The sequence below is a fragment of the Halyomorpha halys genome, unplaced genomic scaffold (genome assembly GCF_000696795.3).
Source record: "Halyomorpha halys isolate HHAL.00 unplaced genomic scaffold, Hhal_1.1 Scaffold1067.1, whole genome shotgun sequence".
NCBI lineage: Eukaryota > Metazoa > Arthropoda > Insecta > Hemiptera > Pentatomidae > Halyomorpha > Halyomorpha halys.
The window spans coordinates 173,334-189,787 of NW_027109968.1; the positions used below are offsets into that span (position 1 = coordinate 173,334).

A 16,454-nucleotide genomic window follows, 5' to 3' on the forward strand; every position below is an offset into this window, starting at 1 on the left:
ACTGTTTTTGTAGTTGTGTTAGTTGTGCTTGTAGTGGGTGTGTTTGTGTTGTGTGTAATATCGGTCTCAGAGAGTCCGTCAAATGTATTGTTAAGGTTTGGCGTTGATTGAGTTTGGGGTCGAGGATCAACCCGGGCGGTATATTTTGGCTTTACATAGCCTTCCTCATCAGGAGGGGTCGTGATGCGACGTCTCTTACATTCCCTATGGGGTCTGGGAGGTGTCTGTTTTGTTTTTTCAGGTACGTGATCGACAACCATTTTGGTAAAATCTTAGTATTATGACAACTTAATACCCACGGAAGCAAATCCACTATACGGGACGGGTCATTATCTGAAAATATATCATATGTCCGAACCATTTTAAACTTATTTTTTTCTAAATAAATTGCTAGATTTATTTATTGATAGATATTACAATCTGCCACACAGTTGTGGGCAATAGGTAATAGTGATGAATGATCTCATACATATTACAATAAAAAAAATAAATAAATAAAAAAACAACTCTCTTAAAATATGTACAAACAAAAATAAACAAGATGAACATAATCAAACTATCTGTATAAAAATAAATAAATAAAATAATCTAATGATAAAATAATATATACAATATTTACACAATCGACCTGAGGATCCCTGAGCTCACTCTATTCCCCATGTGTGAGGGGCAGAGTAGAGCTCAAAAGATCCCAGCGCATCCCTCTCGCCGCATCTATGGTATTTTCAACCTCTAACGTGAGCGGCAGTCATTGAAAAAAATAAGAACTATTCGATTCCATTTGTTCTATTATGGAGGCTATATTCTATCTTCAAATTAGATTTATAAATAAAAAACTAAAAACATTAGTTTTCGTTCTTTACTATGTCTAACCCCCAAGGCTCTATAAATTCGTTTTCGATCTATTTTACAATTGATTCACAACTATATTTATTACAACTGATTTAGTCAGTTAGTGTGTGACGATTCCCCTAAAAAATACGCCTCATTATTTATTGTAGTCAGTAAAATGAAAACTGACCTGACGTTTTTCTATTTTTATTTACCATAATTAAAAGTACTAGTGAAAGCACTAGCTAGGTATGAATTTGTAGTACTCAGATTATGACTTTTTATCACTAAGATTTTAGCAAGTGATAAATTGTGCATCTTCTGGTAATTACCCATACGAAATTATTAATAACTTTGAAATCGTGATATTTTTAAAAATAAATTTGAAAAAAAAAAAACCATCGTGAAAACGTAAAATCTTTCTCTAAAAATGGTGCAAATACTTCAAAAAATTTAAAAATAATTTTTTTAGTTATAGAAAAATTGTCCGGGTTGTAGTAAAAAAAAAAATAAAAGTACAAAAATATAAGAAAAAATATTTATTTGAATTAGTAATTGGTTACTATTTATGTACTTTTTTTTACTGCAACCCGGACTATCTTCCTACAATCGTCACATAAGGTTAGTTCACAATTTATTATCTTTTAAAGGTTTATTTAGTATAATAGGAGTTATTACTATCTATACTAACATTACATTTCGTTGGGTTTATGTAGTTCAATCTTATATTTTTTTTACTAAAATGAATCGGAATAAGTATAAATGTTATAATTTTTTCTCCGTAATCACTGCCACCCTTTGAATTCTAAACTGAAGCCTCTTTAATTCAGGCCAATTTTTTTTAATTAATCAAATTCACTTGAGTTCATTCATGTGGATAAAATTAAATTAAAAGGGTGTATTAAATCCAAATGTAAGGAAGGTGCCACCTCGGTACAGCTAGTATGTACTTGAATAATCGGACATATAATCACTAATATACATTTTACGGAACTTATATTAATTAAGTTTTAATTACTATTTTCTAGACTACTATGTTACAAATTACTGATGTTCTGTTAATGGTTTCAGGATTGCGCAATGCTCCAAAATCTGAGGGTGAGTTTATTACTATAATATCAAAAAATTACTGATAATAGTTGTGAATACAAAATGTATTCAGTATATTATTTTTATGATTTAAGAAGCGTAGCAAACCCATTCCAGTTTCTAAAATCTGAAGTCATACCCTATTCCTATTAGAAAAGGTTCTACGAATTTTCTAAAGCACTATTGGATGCCTCCGAGCTATTTCGAATGCATATTGTTCCCAGTGGCTAAGGTGGCATTTAGTATAAAATTACTCCATCTGTTGTTAGTCCACAGATCCTACCTCTCTGAATGCTGCAACGGTGAAATCTAACGCTTAAGGGTTAAGCAATGTGAAATCGACCTGATAGTACAAGAGTCGGGAAGAAAAAAAGGCAGTTACCTCAATTTTATATTACTTTAATGAAAGCTATGTATATTATGTATAAAACTGATAAGTCTGTCAAGTATACTTGGTATACTACCTATAGGTAGGGGTAATAAAAAATGGCAGCTGTTTCAAAACCTTAAAAAAACATTAATTTTTCATTTGAAGCTCTCATTTTTAAGCTCTCTATCTTAAAAACTACCAACAACACTAGAAAATCTAAAAGAACATTATTTAAAGAAGAGTAAATTTTCTGAAGTATTAGCCCTAATAGAGATATTTACGTCCAATAGTTCTCGAGCTATACCCTTTTCATTCAAAGCAACATTTCATGAAAATGTACTGAAATATCAGCAGTTCGTTAATTTTTTTTGAGAATTCTATAACTCAGCAACTATGAGACGTGCAGATGTCTATTAGCACTCAAATTAAAGCTAGTTTAATGTACTATAAAGTAGTTTAGGACCTTTACCTTAGTAGGAATAGTAGTTTTCATGATATTTGCTAAAAATAAAATGATTTATAGTTGTTTGGACAATAATTTTGATTTATGAAAAACTTTATTTCAGAAACTATAGGACATACAGATGTCTGCCTGCACTCAAATCATACTTTATATTACTTTAAAATAGTCAATAATGTTTATCTTTGTAGGAGCATTACTTTTTATGATATTTGACAAAATAAACTCACACAATGTAGAAATTAACATTTCTTGTTTGTATAAAATATTGGATTTTTGAAAAAATATATCTGTAGACCCATAAGACGCACATATGTCTGCCAACACTCAAAATAAAGAAAATTTAACTTACTATTAAGTAGTTTAGGACACTTATCTTCTTAGGGGCAGTAGTTTCTATGATATTCACATATGAATATAAATTTGGCAAATGAAAACTTTTCCAAACATATATAACTCAATTTGTTTTAGCAAATTTCATGAAAACTATTACTCCTACGAAAATAAACGTCACAAACTACCTTATAGCTCATTAAATTAGCTTTAATTAGAATCTTAATAGACAACTGTACATCACATAGTTCTTGAGATATGGACTTCTGAAAATAAATTAACTAACTACTGATATTTCAGTACGTTTCATACTACATTTTTATGAAATGTTGCTTTTTAAAAAGCTATATCTCAAAAACTATTGAACGTAAATAGCTCTATTAGGGCTTACATTTTAGAAAATTTACTATACTTTAAATGATGCTATCTTGGATTTTCTATTGTTATTGGTAGTCGTAAAGATATTGAGCTCCGAATAAAAAAATTAATGTTTTTTTAACGTTTTGAAACAGCCGCCATTTTTTATTCCTTTGATACTCCTATACTTGGCAGACTCATCAATTCTGATTTGTAATTATATATAGTTTTAAATTAAGTAATCAAAAATTGGTGTGAAATAACTGTCTTTTTTCTCCTCTTGTACTATGAGGAAACTTTATTAAACCATGGTTGAGACGGAAATTTCATCGAAAATGATCATTTAATTACATTTAAATGGGGAAATTCTAATTATATCAACCTTATATCGTTTTATTTTAATTTTATCATCAGAAAATAGTTGATGTATTGTGAGCAATTTTAGTGATTTAGATGAAGGGAGAAATGCATTTGAGCAGGTAGAGAGGTTTAAGGATTTATGGTTTATGGTAACTAGGAAAAATGAAGTTGATGAAATAAAGGTCAAGTTACAAGCGTAAAATGCTTATTATTTTTTAATTTCGAAGCTGCTTAGCTCGCGACTTCTATCAAGAAAATTAAAATTTGATATTTTAGTATTATCCTTCATGCCGTTCTTTACAGGTACGAAACGTAGCGTATTACATCAAGGGATTAACAACCTAAGGTTTCTGAAAATAAAGTATTCTGTAAAATATTCGGATCCGATTAGGATGAATTAACCGAAAGCTACAAAACGCTGAATTGAAGAAACTAGACCAAACAAATACAAGTTATAGGAGAATAAGACGGGCGTGTTAGATTATGTGACTCAGTAACCAACGTATCCCTAAAATGATAATAAAAACTTAACCGGATACACGTCTGAGGGAGTAGATCGAAGTGTAGGTGGGAGGATTACATCAAGACTGATCGTGTAGATTTTGTTCGGACGAGAATCACTACACGACAAGTGTGTAGACAGCAATTGATGGTATCAGAATCGAACCTTCATGTTCGCTAAGCCTTTGTTATTATGTTATTATGACTATCAAATAGCTGATAACATATTGTATATATGTTAAGAAGGTATAAAAAAAAATATAAGAAGGTTTTAAAAAAACTTTCAAAAAGAATAAAAATATTTTCCCATTTAGTAATTTAGTGACATAATTAACATCAGTTTATTATGAGTCAATCAATAAATAAATGAATTAATTATAATAATTTCCATAAAACTATCTATTAATTGATTATTATTAGTATTCTAAAGATGTGTGTATAGTTATGATTTTATTTACTGTATTTCATAAATATTCGTTAAGTTTTATATATAGACATAAACTACGGATGTAATTTTATTTAATAATATAGAAAGAGCCAAATCTAACCACATTTGCATATGCTAATATTATTATAACAATATACTCGTACTCCTCTGGGGACTCAAAAATTGTCGAAATTCGATATTGACCCAATAATAATAGTCTTGCATTTTTATTTGAATTATTTATTTAAATCTTTAAAAAATAAAAATCAGGTTTTGTTATTAATTTTGTCGTTCAAATCAAAATATTAATTTAATGATTAATTAATATATTTTTACAACACGATCCTGAAACATCGAGACGAATAAAAAACTGCCTACTTACTCTTTTCAGAGCGCTTCTAATTCTCTTTTCTATTATTTTTTTTCCCCTCCAGCCACGGAAGTAATCCGCAAATTATTTTATCATTCCCTTTTTCTTTCGCTTACGTGCGATTTCTCCAGGAAACATGTACATATGTCCGCTTAGCCAACAAAACGCTCCTCGATAATCAATTATAGCCATCCAGAATGATCCATTTACTTCATAACTTGTTGATTTTTTTAACGTATCGATTAATAGGAATTACGTACATAATTATGTAAAGAACTTCGTCGTCTCTAAAATTAAGTAAACTTAAGTCAATTTTTGCAATTCGTTATATTATTAGTCGAAGGAATGTGGTAGAATAGAAAAAAAAATTGAAAATAAAGTAATACACAAATTTATTGGAACTTCATTCAATGCCTTTAACACTTTAGGATGTAGCGTAGTTCTTCAAATTTAAAAGAATTTTCAAATTATTAATTTTGATCAGTTTTATAAATTAATCAATATCATGACAAAAAAAATAATAAAAAGAAAATTTAAATTTTAAAATTTGATAACTTAATTTATTTATATAGAAATGTTCGTATTTGTCAACAACTATAGGTTTAAAAATCCCGTCTTCAGGACGGTTTTATTCCATTCCTCTCCCCCCCCCTCTATCTCTCTCTCTCTCACAACATAATATTTGTTTAGTTTATTAATTAATTGTATTTCCCCATTTTTCGTTTCTTTGTTAAAATAATTAAAGAATTAATTATAAATTGTCAAAGGTTATAACTCAGAAATGAACACGGGGCAGAGGCTATACAGTACCCTCAAAACTGAAACTTTTTCTAATCCCTTTAGGCATTCTAAATAAGAGCAATATGACTATTTCTATTTAATGGTTTCTAAGTAGAGCTGAACATTTGAGAAACAAATAATGCTAAATATTTTTTTTTTGGGGGGGGGGCTTTTAATCCCTGAAGTGTGCATCACTAATATGAATACTTGATCCGTACTCTTGCCGGGTCTACCTTAATATGTAATTAAGTTTTTGTGTCTTAAGTTGTAGGAATATAAGGAGATATCGGAATTTTCGGAGACATTTTGAAAATTTGTGTTTTTTAAGGTGCTGATTACGAATTTCAATTCTTCCACCTCGCATTTAGTTTGTTTTGAAATAATAAAAAAAATATTTGTTAAACCATGAAACCATGAATTATTCAAATAGTTTCTATCGTGTTAAATTAAAGAAGATTAAATTACCTATAATTTTTATTTTGAATGATAATTTTTGTTTGAATGTTCTATTCTGAAGCAAACGCAATTCGAAATTGTGAGGCGGATGAAGTCCTGCCTAGGGAAAACATAAATTCAAGGGGGTTCACCTATGTTAAAATTCGTAATGAGTTCTCAAAAAAACATAAGTGAGCACCTTTAAAAAGTTCTAAATCAATTTCTCCTCTCGCATTGTTTGTACTACAACCCATCACATAGCTTCGACTTTCCGCTAGCTCTTCGAAATGAGATCCAGGTAAACCCAGGAAAAACAGATTGTGTGGTGTTCGCACTACAGAAAGGGAAGAAAACCATACTACCTCGCACGCTCCAAGTGGCAAACTTCGTACTAAGGCCTTCAAACTCTATAGTTTATCTAGGCATTAAATTGGATCGCCACATGACACGGTCAGATCATTGCTACATTTGCATGAAAACCAAACGATTTCGTTTCAAAGCATTCCGGTTACACCACCTTTTATCATCACTCGTACTCTCACTAAGGCTCAAACTCCAAATTTATAAAAGTATTTTGAAGCCAGCAATTCTATATGGTGCTCCACTCTTCACCCATCTCAGAGAAAAAAGTATTTAGATAAGGAGACAACTCTACTTAAATAATTACTAATAAAATTGTTATGAACTAATGTTTAAATTAATTATATTATTTCAATTTCTTGAGACAAGGTAATTATTTATTAAATAAATCAAAAATTTGTATCCTTTTTTGTCTCAACACTTTTTATTTTTCACCAGTCCAACGTTTCGACCATTTTAGCCATCCGCGAGGACATCTTCAATTATAATTTCTTCCTCACATTAATTTAAAGTTACTTTTGCAGGCTCTTCTGCCCAGGTCATTTCCTTTATTATAAGTTAAAAGCCTATTTTTTAAAATTTAAAATCATAAATATTTATATACCATTAAGATGGTAGTGAATTTGTTGTGGATAATCTTGTATAGGAAGAGTTAAATATTTATGATTTTAAATTTTAAAAAATAGGCTATCACTTATAATGAAGGAAATGACCTGGGCAGAATAGCCTGCAAAAGTAACTCTAAATTAATGTGAGGAAGAAATTATAATTGTAGATGGCTTAAGTCCTCGAGGATTGCTAAAATGGCCGAAACGTTGGACTGGTGAAAAATAAAAAGTGTTGAGACAAAAAAGGATACAAATTTTTGATTTATTTAAGAAATAATGTTTAAATGTCAGAATCAAAAAAATAATGTTTGATGTATATTTTTATTTCAGATTTAGGTCACAGCAATGTGTAAACAAAAAATTTGTTTTTATTACAATTTTTAAGCTTCTACAGACATGGTTAAATAAACCAAATGTATTGGAATTTTTTTTTTTCTTAAAAGAAAAATGAACAAATCAGGTACTTTATTGTTTCATAATAAGTTCATCACAGAGATCTGTATCAGAACAACTGAAAAGCTCTGTTGTTATAATTTATTTAACTTTCAGGTTTACCGAAGACGGAAAAATGAGCTCGCTAAAGCCAGACGGCTTACAAAGGGTAGATGAATATCCCTTTTTTTTCTATTAAATGTAAAACCTCAAATTCCGAAAGTTTGGGCTTTAAGAAAATTGTTCTAGGACGTTGACAGAAAATGTTTATTATCGAAAATTATAAACCAAATTATGAGATATTTTTTAAATTCTTCGACTAATATTTCTTAAATTATATAAGATATAGGAAAAACAATGTGTGTATTCTTGTAGAGTAACTATTATTCTTCAATTTTTTACATACAATGTTTTAAGCTACGAATGACCGTTTTCGAGATATTGCTAAAAAAAAAATGGACTGTCCCCCTTCTATTTAAATCCCTTAATATATCCTAGGCATTGCTTGTTCAATCCCTAAAGCTCTAAAACCAATTCAGTCCATCCCGTAATTTTCGTTTGCGGTCCAGTTTTGAGCTTTTATTGATTGGACTATTTTCTATATTTAATAAAGATAGTTTGTTTATTTTTGAAATGGCTGATTGACATTTCTGTTTCTAGGTGACATGAAGGTGTATGTCAAGGATGAAGGAACAACAGGTTTTCACCTCAAACCTTACTCGGTGAGTACTTCTCATAATATAAGAAGTGTATGTTGTGTGGTTTTTTTTGTGTTTGTGTCTCAATAATGAGAAAATATCACAGGTTTACAGTTTACAAAATAATACTAATAGGAAAAATTTAACCTAGTTTACAAACGCAATACAATTAAAATGTTAATTATATTTAGTATGGATCCATGTTTTTATTTTCATCTTCTTCAAGAACTCCAAGTAGCTATTTTCCATGCCCTCGGCTGTCGTCAGTTTGTTTATGTCGATAAATACATTCACAAGCCACTTTTTCTAGTTTAATGATTATTTGTTTCGAAATAAGAATTGTAATCATGTTCAATCTCTAAGAGTCGAATAAAGAGGATCTATCTCTCGTAATTTTCAATCGCAGTCTCATTTAAAACAATTTCTATACTATATATTTTTTTTAATCCACATATATAAATTTTATAACTTATTTATTTAGGTAATATTAGATTTATCTATATCATTTCTCCCTTCTTGATCACACTTTTTGTCCCATGGTTTGAAGTTGGTTACAACAATATAGACAACTATATATAACTAATTTTTGATATAGACAACAATATAGACAGTTAAATAAATAGTTTTTCCTAGTTCCTTATTTCTAATTATAATATTGTGTTAAGACAGTAGGAAGATTTGTTCTTATAAGTTTTCCGGTATGGCGCAATCTTGTCATTTTCATCTTCATGGACAACTCGACTCTCCTTCACTTCAGCGCTGCAAGTTTTTTCACATCAGTACTTTGAATAAAGTCAGAAAAATACTCCGTATTCGTTCATTATACTATAAATACGCAAAGTTTTAGAAATCTAAATCATGTTCGACCTCTGACAGTCAAATAAAGAAGATTCAAAGCGAACTATTATATCTCCTGATGGAATTATTTTTGGTATCTCTTAGAGTCTTGACAGTACAGTCAAGCAGCATGGGCACCATAGCCCCCCTTGACTGAGTTAGGGAAAAATTAATCGTAATTACTGTCCAAAATTATAATTACATGTTGAACAAAAGTAATAATTATATTTTACTGTAATTAGTAATTGAAATTACAATTTTATTTTATTATTTTTTCCCAACACTGCCCGTTTCATCAATACACATTGTGCTACCATATAAAGATCATTATTTTTTAATAAAAATTTTATCACAAACAATTATAATTTAAATGAGAAATATAAATATTTTTAACTGTCCCCATGATGTATTTCGAGTCTGCTGGTGGAAAATATCGTTATCAACTATCAGCAACAGAAAATCTTTATTTCCGTAATAGATATTTTGGTTTACCAAAAAAATAAATAAATAAATAAATTGCCTTACTTCATGGAGATAGAAGTGTTTTATATCCAAATCAGATTTTTTGCAAGTGCTCAGGTGTCAACCGGGAACTTAAGTTGCTAAAGAATTGTAGAACAGAAAAAAAGGAATGGATTTGAATTAAACGCACAAATATAACATTAAATTGTATCAGCTTTCTTTACATTATTTAATATATATATCTGTATACTGTATATTAAATAATAACATGTATATATATTACATTAAAATTACGTGCTGATAGAATATAATATGAATTAATGGAGTTCTGCATCAGATGACAGATGCTATATTAGCTGATAGCTTGTTGGTGGATCGTTTTCAACAATAAAGCCTGCCGAGCATCTCGAGACCTGTACTTTGTCGCTTTCACGGCTGCAGTAGTCTCCCTCAAGCATTCAGAGAAAGTGGTTGAGGCCTATTCCGACAACTGTGCAAGTGGAAAAAGAAACGGATAAAAGGTATGGTTTACCCTGAGACCGGACATTCACCGAATGTCCACAAGACATGGTCGATGTCTTCTAGCATCCCAAAAGAGAAGTTTCGCATGAAGGTCAGGTAGCAGGGTGGACCAGATCGGCCGAGGAACTCACTGATTTTTTGAAGAAGGGAGTACCAGACTAGCGGTAGGAAGAGACCAACCTTCACCAATAAGAAACCTGGGCAATCAAAACCAAGAATTAAACCGCAAGTGGTATAGGTGTGAAAGAAGTGGACATCTGGTGACTTAATATTCAGGTACGTGATGTTTAGTAGGCAAGGATGAGGTACTGAGGAGCCAATGAAAGTTAATGTTCAGAGGCTGCGGCGAAGAGTCTCCCAGAGAACGATAGAATCCACAGAGGAGTCTACATAAGCGTCTGGCGATTCAGAATCAGAGAAAGAAAAATAGGAGCCTTGGCAAGAAAGGTATTATTAGGGAAGCGTGTGGAGACGGAATGAGGGAGGGCTGAAGAAATTTGAGGCGAGTACCAGGAGAGTGGCGATCTTGATTTAATAATCAACAATGTGAGGTGAGAGTACGACAGCCTGCCTATCATTCGTATACAAGGAATACAAGGAGGAATGAGGTGCCTTGTGGACACTGGGAGCTCCGTCATCATCGTGGATCAAGAAATAGAGGGAGGGCACGCTAGATTCAGATGGGCCAAAGTCATTTAGTCACCTTGGGTCGGTACCGTGGCATGGAGGGATGGGGTGCTAAAGGGAACCGTATAATAGTGCAAGTGGTAGGGAAGATGCCCCGGGAATATCTGATGATAATAGGTTTTAATCTGTTTAAACAGGTAGGCGGAAAGTTATGAATTACCAGACGATTTGGAGTAATGAGACTGTCCCTGATGTCAAGGGGTCGTCGCGGGTAGAAGTTTGTAGTAGAAAATTGGAGGAAAACTTTGAGTTAACGAGTTAGAGGATATTTTCCTTGAAGAGGACGATATATTAGGAGCGATGGGGAGAACGTTTCACGAGTTCCCATTGAAACAGGAAAGTGAAAGAAAGAAGATACCCACAAGTACTCAGACAACGCATATGGGAGGAATTAGAGAACCTTAAAGAACAAGGGATCATCGTCAACAGTATGGCACCGTACAACAGCCTATTGTGGGCAGTGAAGAAGAAAAGCGTACCGGGGAAGGATAGAGGGCGTAGATAAGGAGAAGTAGAAAATGGTAATAGATTACCACAAACTTAATGAGAACACTGTGGACGAAAAATATCCTATTCCCAAATAAGAGGTCATATTGGACCTACTGAGTGGGGCAACGATCTTTAGTAATTTAGATCTCAAGGCTGGAAACCACCAGATCAAAATGTACCCCCACAAACAACACAAAACGGCGTTTTTATAGGATACCCGACGCCTATCTCAACCGGAAATAAGGTGGAAAGGGTACGTACCGTACGTTTTACACAAGATATTATTTTAATACGATACAAATCACGTAGGGGGTGAAACGACCGGGCAGAGGAGGGGTCAATTGAACAAAGGATAATGCAACAAATAAGGAACTGTTGTCAGTAGAAATACAGGACAGTCAGCTAGCAACCCTCATCTCGATGACATCAATGTTCCTGGAATATCAGCCATAGTTTATGCCCAAGGCCAATTTTGTGGTGCTATATTTGGTTCCTGGAAAGGTAGTAATGTCATCTTCACACAATTTCTTTCAGAATACATCTTGAATATTTGTGGCTCGCGATTTCGATAATATTCTCGAGCAAGCATTAAATTATACGCAAAAAGTTTTTTGGTGATTTTTATGACTTTTATGTCTTACTTCTTGAAATAGTTATTAACGTTTTAATTTTATTTCATGTAAAAGCTAGTTTTTTTATTTTGTTTTTGTTTGCTACGACTTAAGATAATGCAGCCTGTTTTATTAGCAATTTACGCAAACATTAACTTTTTGATGAAAATTATTATTTATATAACAGAGCAAGAAGTCCGGCTTGGCGCTAGCAAAGAAGGAACAGACCGGGGTGAAGGCAGCTGTTAAGGACGAGGGTGCCACGGGAGCTCACCTCAAGGAACCCACCGGCAATGGGGTACCGCCTCTCAAGCACATCAGGTCAGGTTATAGTTTGTAGCCATCAAATATTTTTAGATTATAAAATAATAATGAAACATTTCTGTATTAATTTTTTAGTAATATTCATGTTGAATTAACTTCTATGGTTAATTGAATCGAACAGTTAAGTAACCTTTTGTTCAAATTGTTTAATTGGTATTCCTTTTGCCGTGACGCATTTACAGTGATGTCACACTTAGATACTCATTATTGGATCCTACCCACTCTCCATTGTGTTCAGTATTATTCTTCCAGTTCGTATTGTTCGAGAAATGAGTCATGAGATTTTAGTGATTACTTAATTCAAATTTGAGAACGATTATTTATTTTTATTACTATCGACTTTATTATGTGATTTTGGAAATATTATTTTACTACTTCATGGTTTGTAATAATTCATTGTATGGTTTTAATGTTTATTTTCAGGTATCTATATTGCTATAAATATTAATTTCTTTATTCTGTTTATGATTTCAGCTTTGCCAACAGCGATAAACACCACAAGAAAGAGGAAAAGCATGACGAAAGCCCCGATTTCGAAGATACGCCGCTAGTAGCAGCAGCTAGTTCACAGTCCTCACGTATCAACGTCAAGAAGGGACCAAATGGTCAAGAATACGAATATGAATATGTTTACTATTATTACGATGATGAAGATGAAGAAGGAAAAGGTGGTGCGAAAACAGATAAACCCGCTATAAGCAAAACTGAAAGACCCGACTTGCAAGATGAGGACCCATCACCGAGTCCTCGACAGGAAGCTAAAAGTCACATTAGACAAGATGTCAGAGATCAAGACAAAGAAGAAGACATCAGACAAATATCGAGACAAGAGCTTAGAGACGAACCGAAAGATGGTCGACAAGAGGATTTGACACATGAAGGAAGACAGGGATCCTTCAGGAAGGAGTCTAAACAAGATTTGAGAGACGAAAAAAGAACAGACAGTCTCAGGCAAGATACCAGAGACAGCTTTAGGCAAGACTACAAAGACGACAACAGGCAAGATCTGAAGTATGAAGGTAGGCAGTCATTGAGGTCGGAAGGAAGGATTCGTGATCGTCAAGGGTTGGACGAAACCAGAGGAGGATTCGAAGAACCAACACGGCATCGAGGTGGAGGAGACGCCTTTGAGGAGAGGAGGCAAGAAGGAAGGGGGCGCACCAGGGGCCAGCAGCAGGAAGCGAAGCCGGAAGAAGAAAGAAGGCGAAGGCCGGTCCAGCCGGTGGAGGACAACGCGGCTCCGGCCCGATCAAGGTACCATCAACTTCCATTATATATTGTTTTGTCTTTAATTACTAACCGCATTCTTTTTCCCGTGTCTCATTAAAATTAATTGTCTTGGGACCCGGGTCTTATCCAATCAGTTAGTTTGGGAAGACTACCTGCGGAGAGTTGTCAGCCGGGATCAGATATAAAACGCAAAAGCTTCTATTCAGCTGTCCTTCAGCTTTTACGTCACTCTTGATCTCTAGATAGCTGAGGCCTTACACTTGCCACAGCCAGTTTTGTAAGAAAAGAGATAATGTAATTACACTTACTACTGTTGGATACATTTATATGAATATATATTGTTTATAGTATCCTTTTTTTAGTAATTGCTCAACTGATGTACTCTAGAACCTCCACTATCCCCAATGCAATAGTGTATATATGTAAAAATATATATGTATTGTAAACGCTATTAACTATTTTCACAAAATACTAAAAATAACCTTATTCTGACAAGTATTAAACATCTTTGCTTCCATACTAAGTTTTGAACTGGAGCTTGAACCCCTGGAGGGCAATCACCCGTGTTGTCCTCAAGATGCCGGGTCCTTGTATGTGGATTTACAGCCGTTGTTTGTAGGTTGGTACAACTGCCTTCAGATAAGAGTGAGTAATGGACACTTGTTGACTCTTCAATTTGCCAGCACCCACGCAATAACTGATCTCTGTGGGGAGGGTGGGGAATAAATGGAAGAAACTACTATGCTTTATTTCCCCTCCGTTTAGAGCTCGGTCGTAACCTTACTCCTATCTAAAAATGAAATGTTATTGGTTTGTTTCTTATTTAAGGATTCTAAACCCTTAAATGTTCGTAAGTTGAATAATACAATGGAATTCTAGTATTGTACTTATGGCCTCATGTTGTGTATTCAATAATATACTGGAATTCATTAAGAATTTCTATTAAAGACGGCGGGAAAGGAGGGGTAATTACTTTGTTATTATACGGGGCCTCTTGAAATACGTTCATCTTTCCTTGTAAAATTATGTTTTCCTTCATCCTTAATTTTAAAGTATGCTCAATTATGCTTTACACTGACCAGACATTTACCTTTAGATAAGTTTTCTGAGGCGTAAAATTTCCAAACCGAAATAGTTCATTTTCTTTTTTTTTTCTTTAGCTTTCTTTACTTAAATTATTGATACTAGATCATTTAAAGGTAACTTAATTTCTTCCAAAAATAAATATCTTATTTTTTGGGAAGGAATTCTTTTACCTCCTGGTTATGGAATGTCTAAACTGTTTAAAAAAATGTACTTCATTTTATTCATTCTATATAAAGTGTTATGTATGTTGAATATGAATAGTGCCAATTTTGATTTAAGTTAAAAATAGTTCTTTCATTGTATAATTTGTTGGACTATATTCAGTCTTTGATATCTTGAACACAGGTACACAACGATCGAGAGAGGGCGCGGTAAGAATTCTGAAATAGGAGCCACCACAATTGAACCCTCCTCGAACGAAGTTTTGCCAACCAGAACACCTTCCAGGTATTTCTCATTCAAATTTTATAATTTTAAATGTTTAAGTATTATTTCTCGAATGTAATTAGAATTATTTAAAGTTAAGGAATAAACTCTGTCAACTGTTTGTACTTCGTCCCACGAGAACTTTCTGAATAAGTTCCACGTTACTCGGAATTTCTCCTTTCTCGTACCGAATAGGCGTGACAATGCGACAATGTGACTCCGAAACGCAAGTCATATTTTGAGAACTTTAAGATGATTCTACGTATTTAGATCATTACTTAGTCATTTTAGGATCTTGAAGATCCATAATTTATGAATCTTGAGTGATTTTCCAACATCGTTGGATTGTAATGTATGTATGATAATTGGTTGGAAAGCAGATCTTTTGTCGGTCCCAAAGCTGGATGTTTTTAAAGAAGTAAATATCCTTTTTCTGTTCAAGAGAATCTGACGATAGATGATAGATAAAAGAACCTCGATGGTTTTAACCCATCAATAGACAAGACAAGAGGCCAGAGTATCCACAAAAACTCTAATTCAATTCGTATTAATCATGGTCATATGTACATTTACCTTTGTACTTTCAATCCAGATGTCAAATAACTTTCTTCGAAATCTTTACTTTACCATTAGCATTTTTATTCGGTGTGAAACAAATATTTGAAAAGGAATGTTGGAGACTTGCTTGTTTTTATCAAACATTAGATCACTTCAGAAGAATGACTAGAGAACTAGATCTCCACGATACAATGGAGAATACTGTACAGAACAGAAGAAATTGGAGTTGAACCTGAACCTATTGAACCTTTTTTTATTGCACAATACTTTTACAAATCCGAATAGTTACTTTTCTCTAAACAACTTTTAAACAAGATAGAATGGATATTTAAAAAATACCATTTATCTGGAGATTTATAATAATAAATCGATTTTGTTCTGTACTGCTCTTTTTCTATTCTGCGATTTATCGGCCTTCTTAATTTAGATTCTTTATTCTTTAATTTTACAAATAATACATAAATATCGTTTTATGTTTGTTAATTATGGAAGTTATATTCCACTCTGACTGATTTGAAGAGATCCAAAAACTGATGAAGGCAAAAATCGGAGAAAAAGTTAATAATTAAACGTCAAACCTGTGCTCACAAGTTCTTTTGTAATCAGCCTACTTTAAATTTCCCTTTTAGAGGTTTTTAAATGGGATATATCGCATAACCTGAATATCATCTTATTATTTGAAAAGACAACTGGAAAATGTAAGGCCATAAAACATTATTACTGATCCACAGTCCGTTCCACGATTCATAAAATCCAGTAAAAAATAACACGTGAACCTGCGGATTGGATGGCATTGGAGGTGCTCCATACA

General features: G+C 32.8%; 1 protein-coding gene across 1 annotated transcript in view; it reads left to right on the top strand.

The window, feature by feature from the left end:
- The window catches only part of LOC106688173 (proteoglycan 4), a gene marked incomplete in the record, with an annotated part of 68,260 nt that overhangs the window by 32,638 nt on the left and 19,168 nt on the right, over positions 1-16,454 (top strand). The window contains 5 exon segments of the mRNA XM_067048114.1: positions 1,903-1,929; positions 8,374-8,435; positions 12,207-12,340; positions 12,818-13,597; positions 15,005-15,106. Of these exon segments, the coding sequence (XP_066904215.1) occupies positions 1,903-1,929; positions 8,374-8,435; positions 12,207-12,340; positions 12,818-13,597; positions 15,005-15,106 (1,105 nt within the window).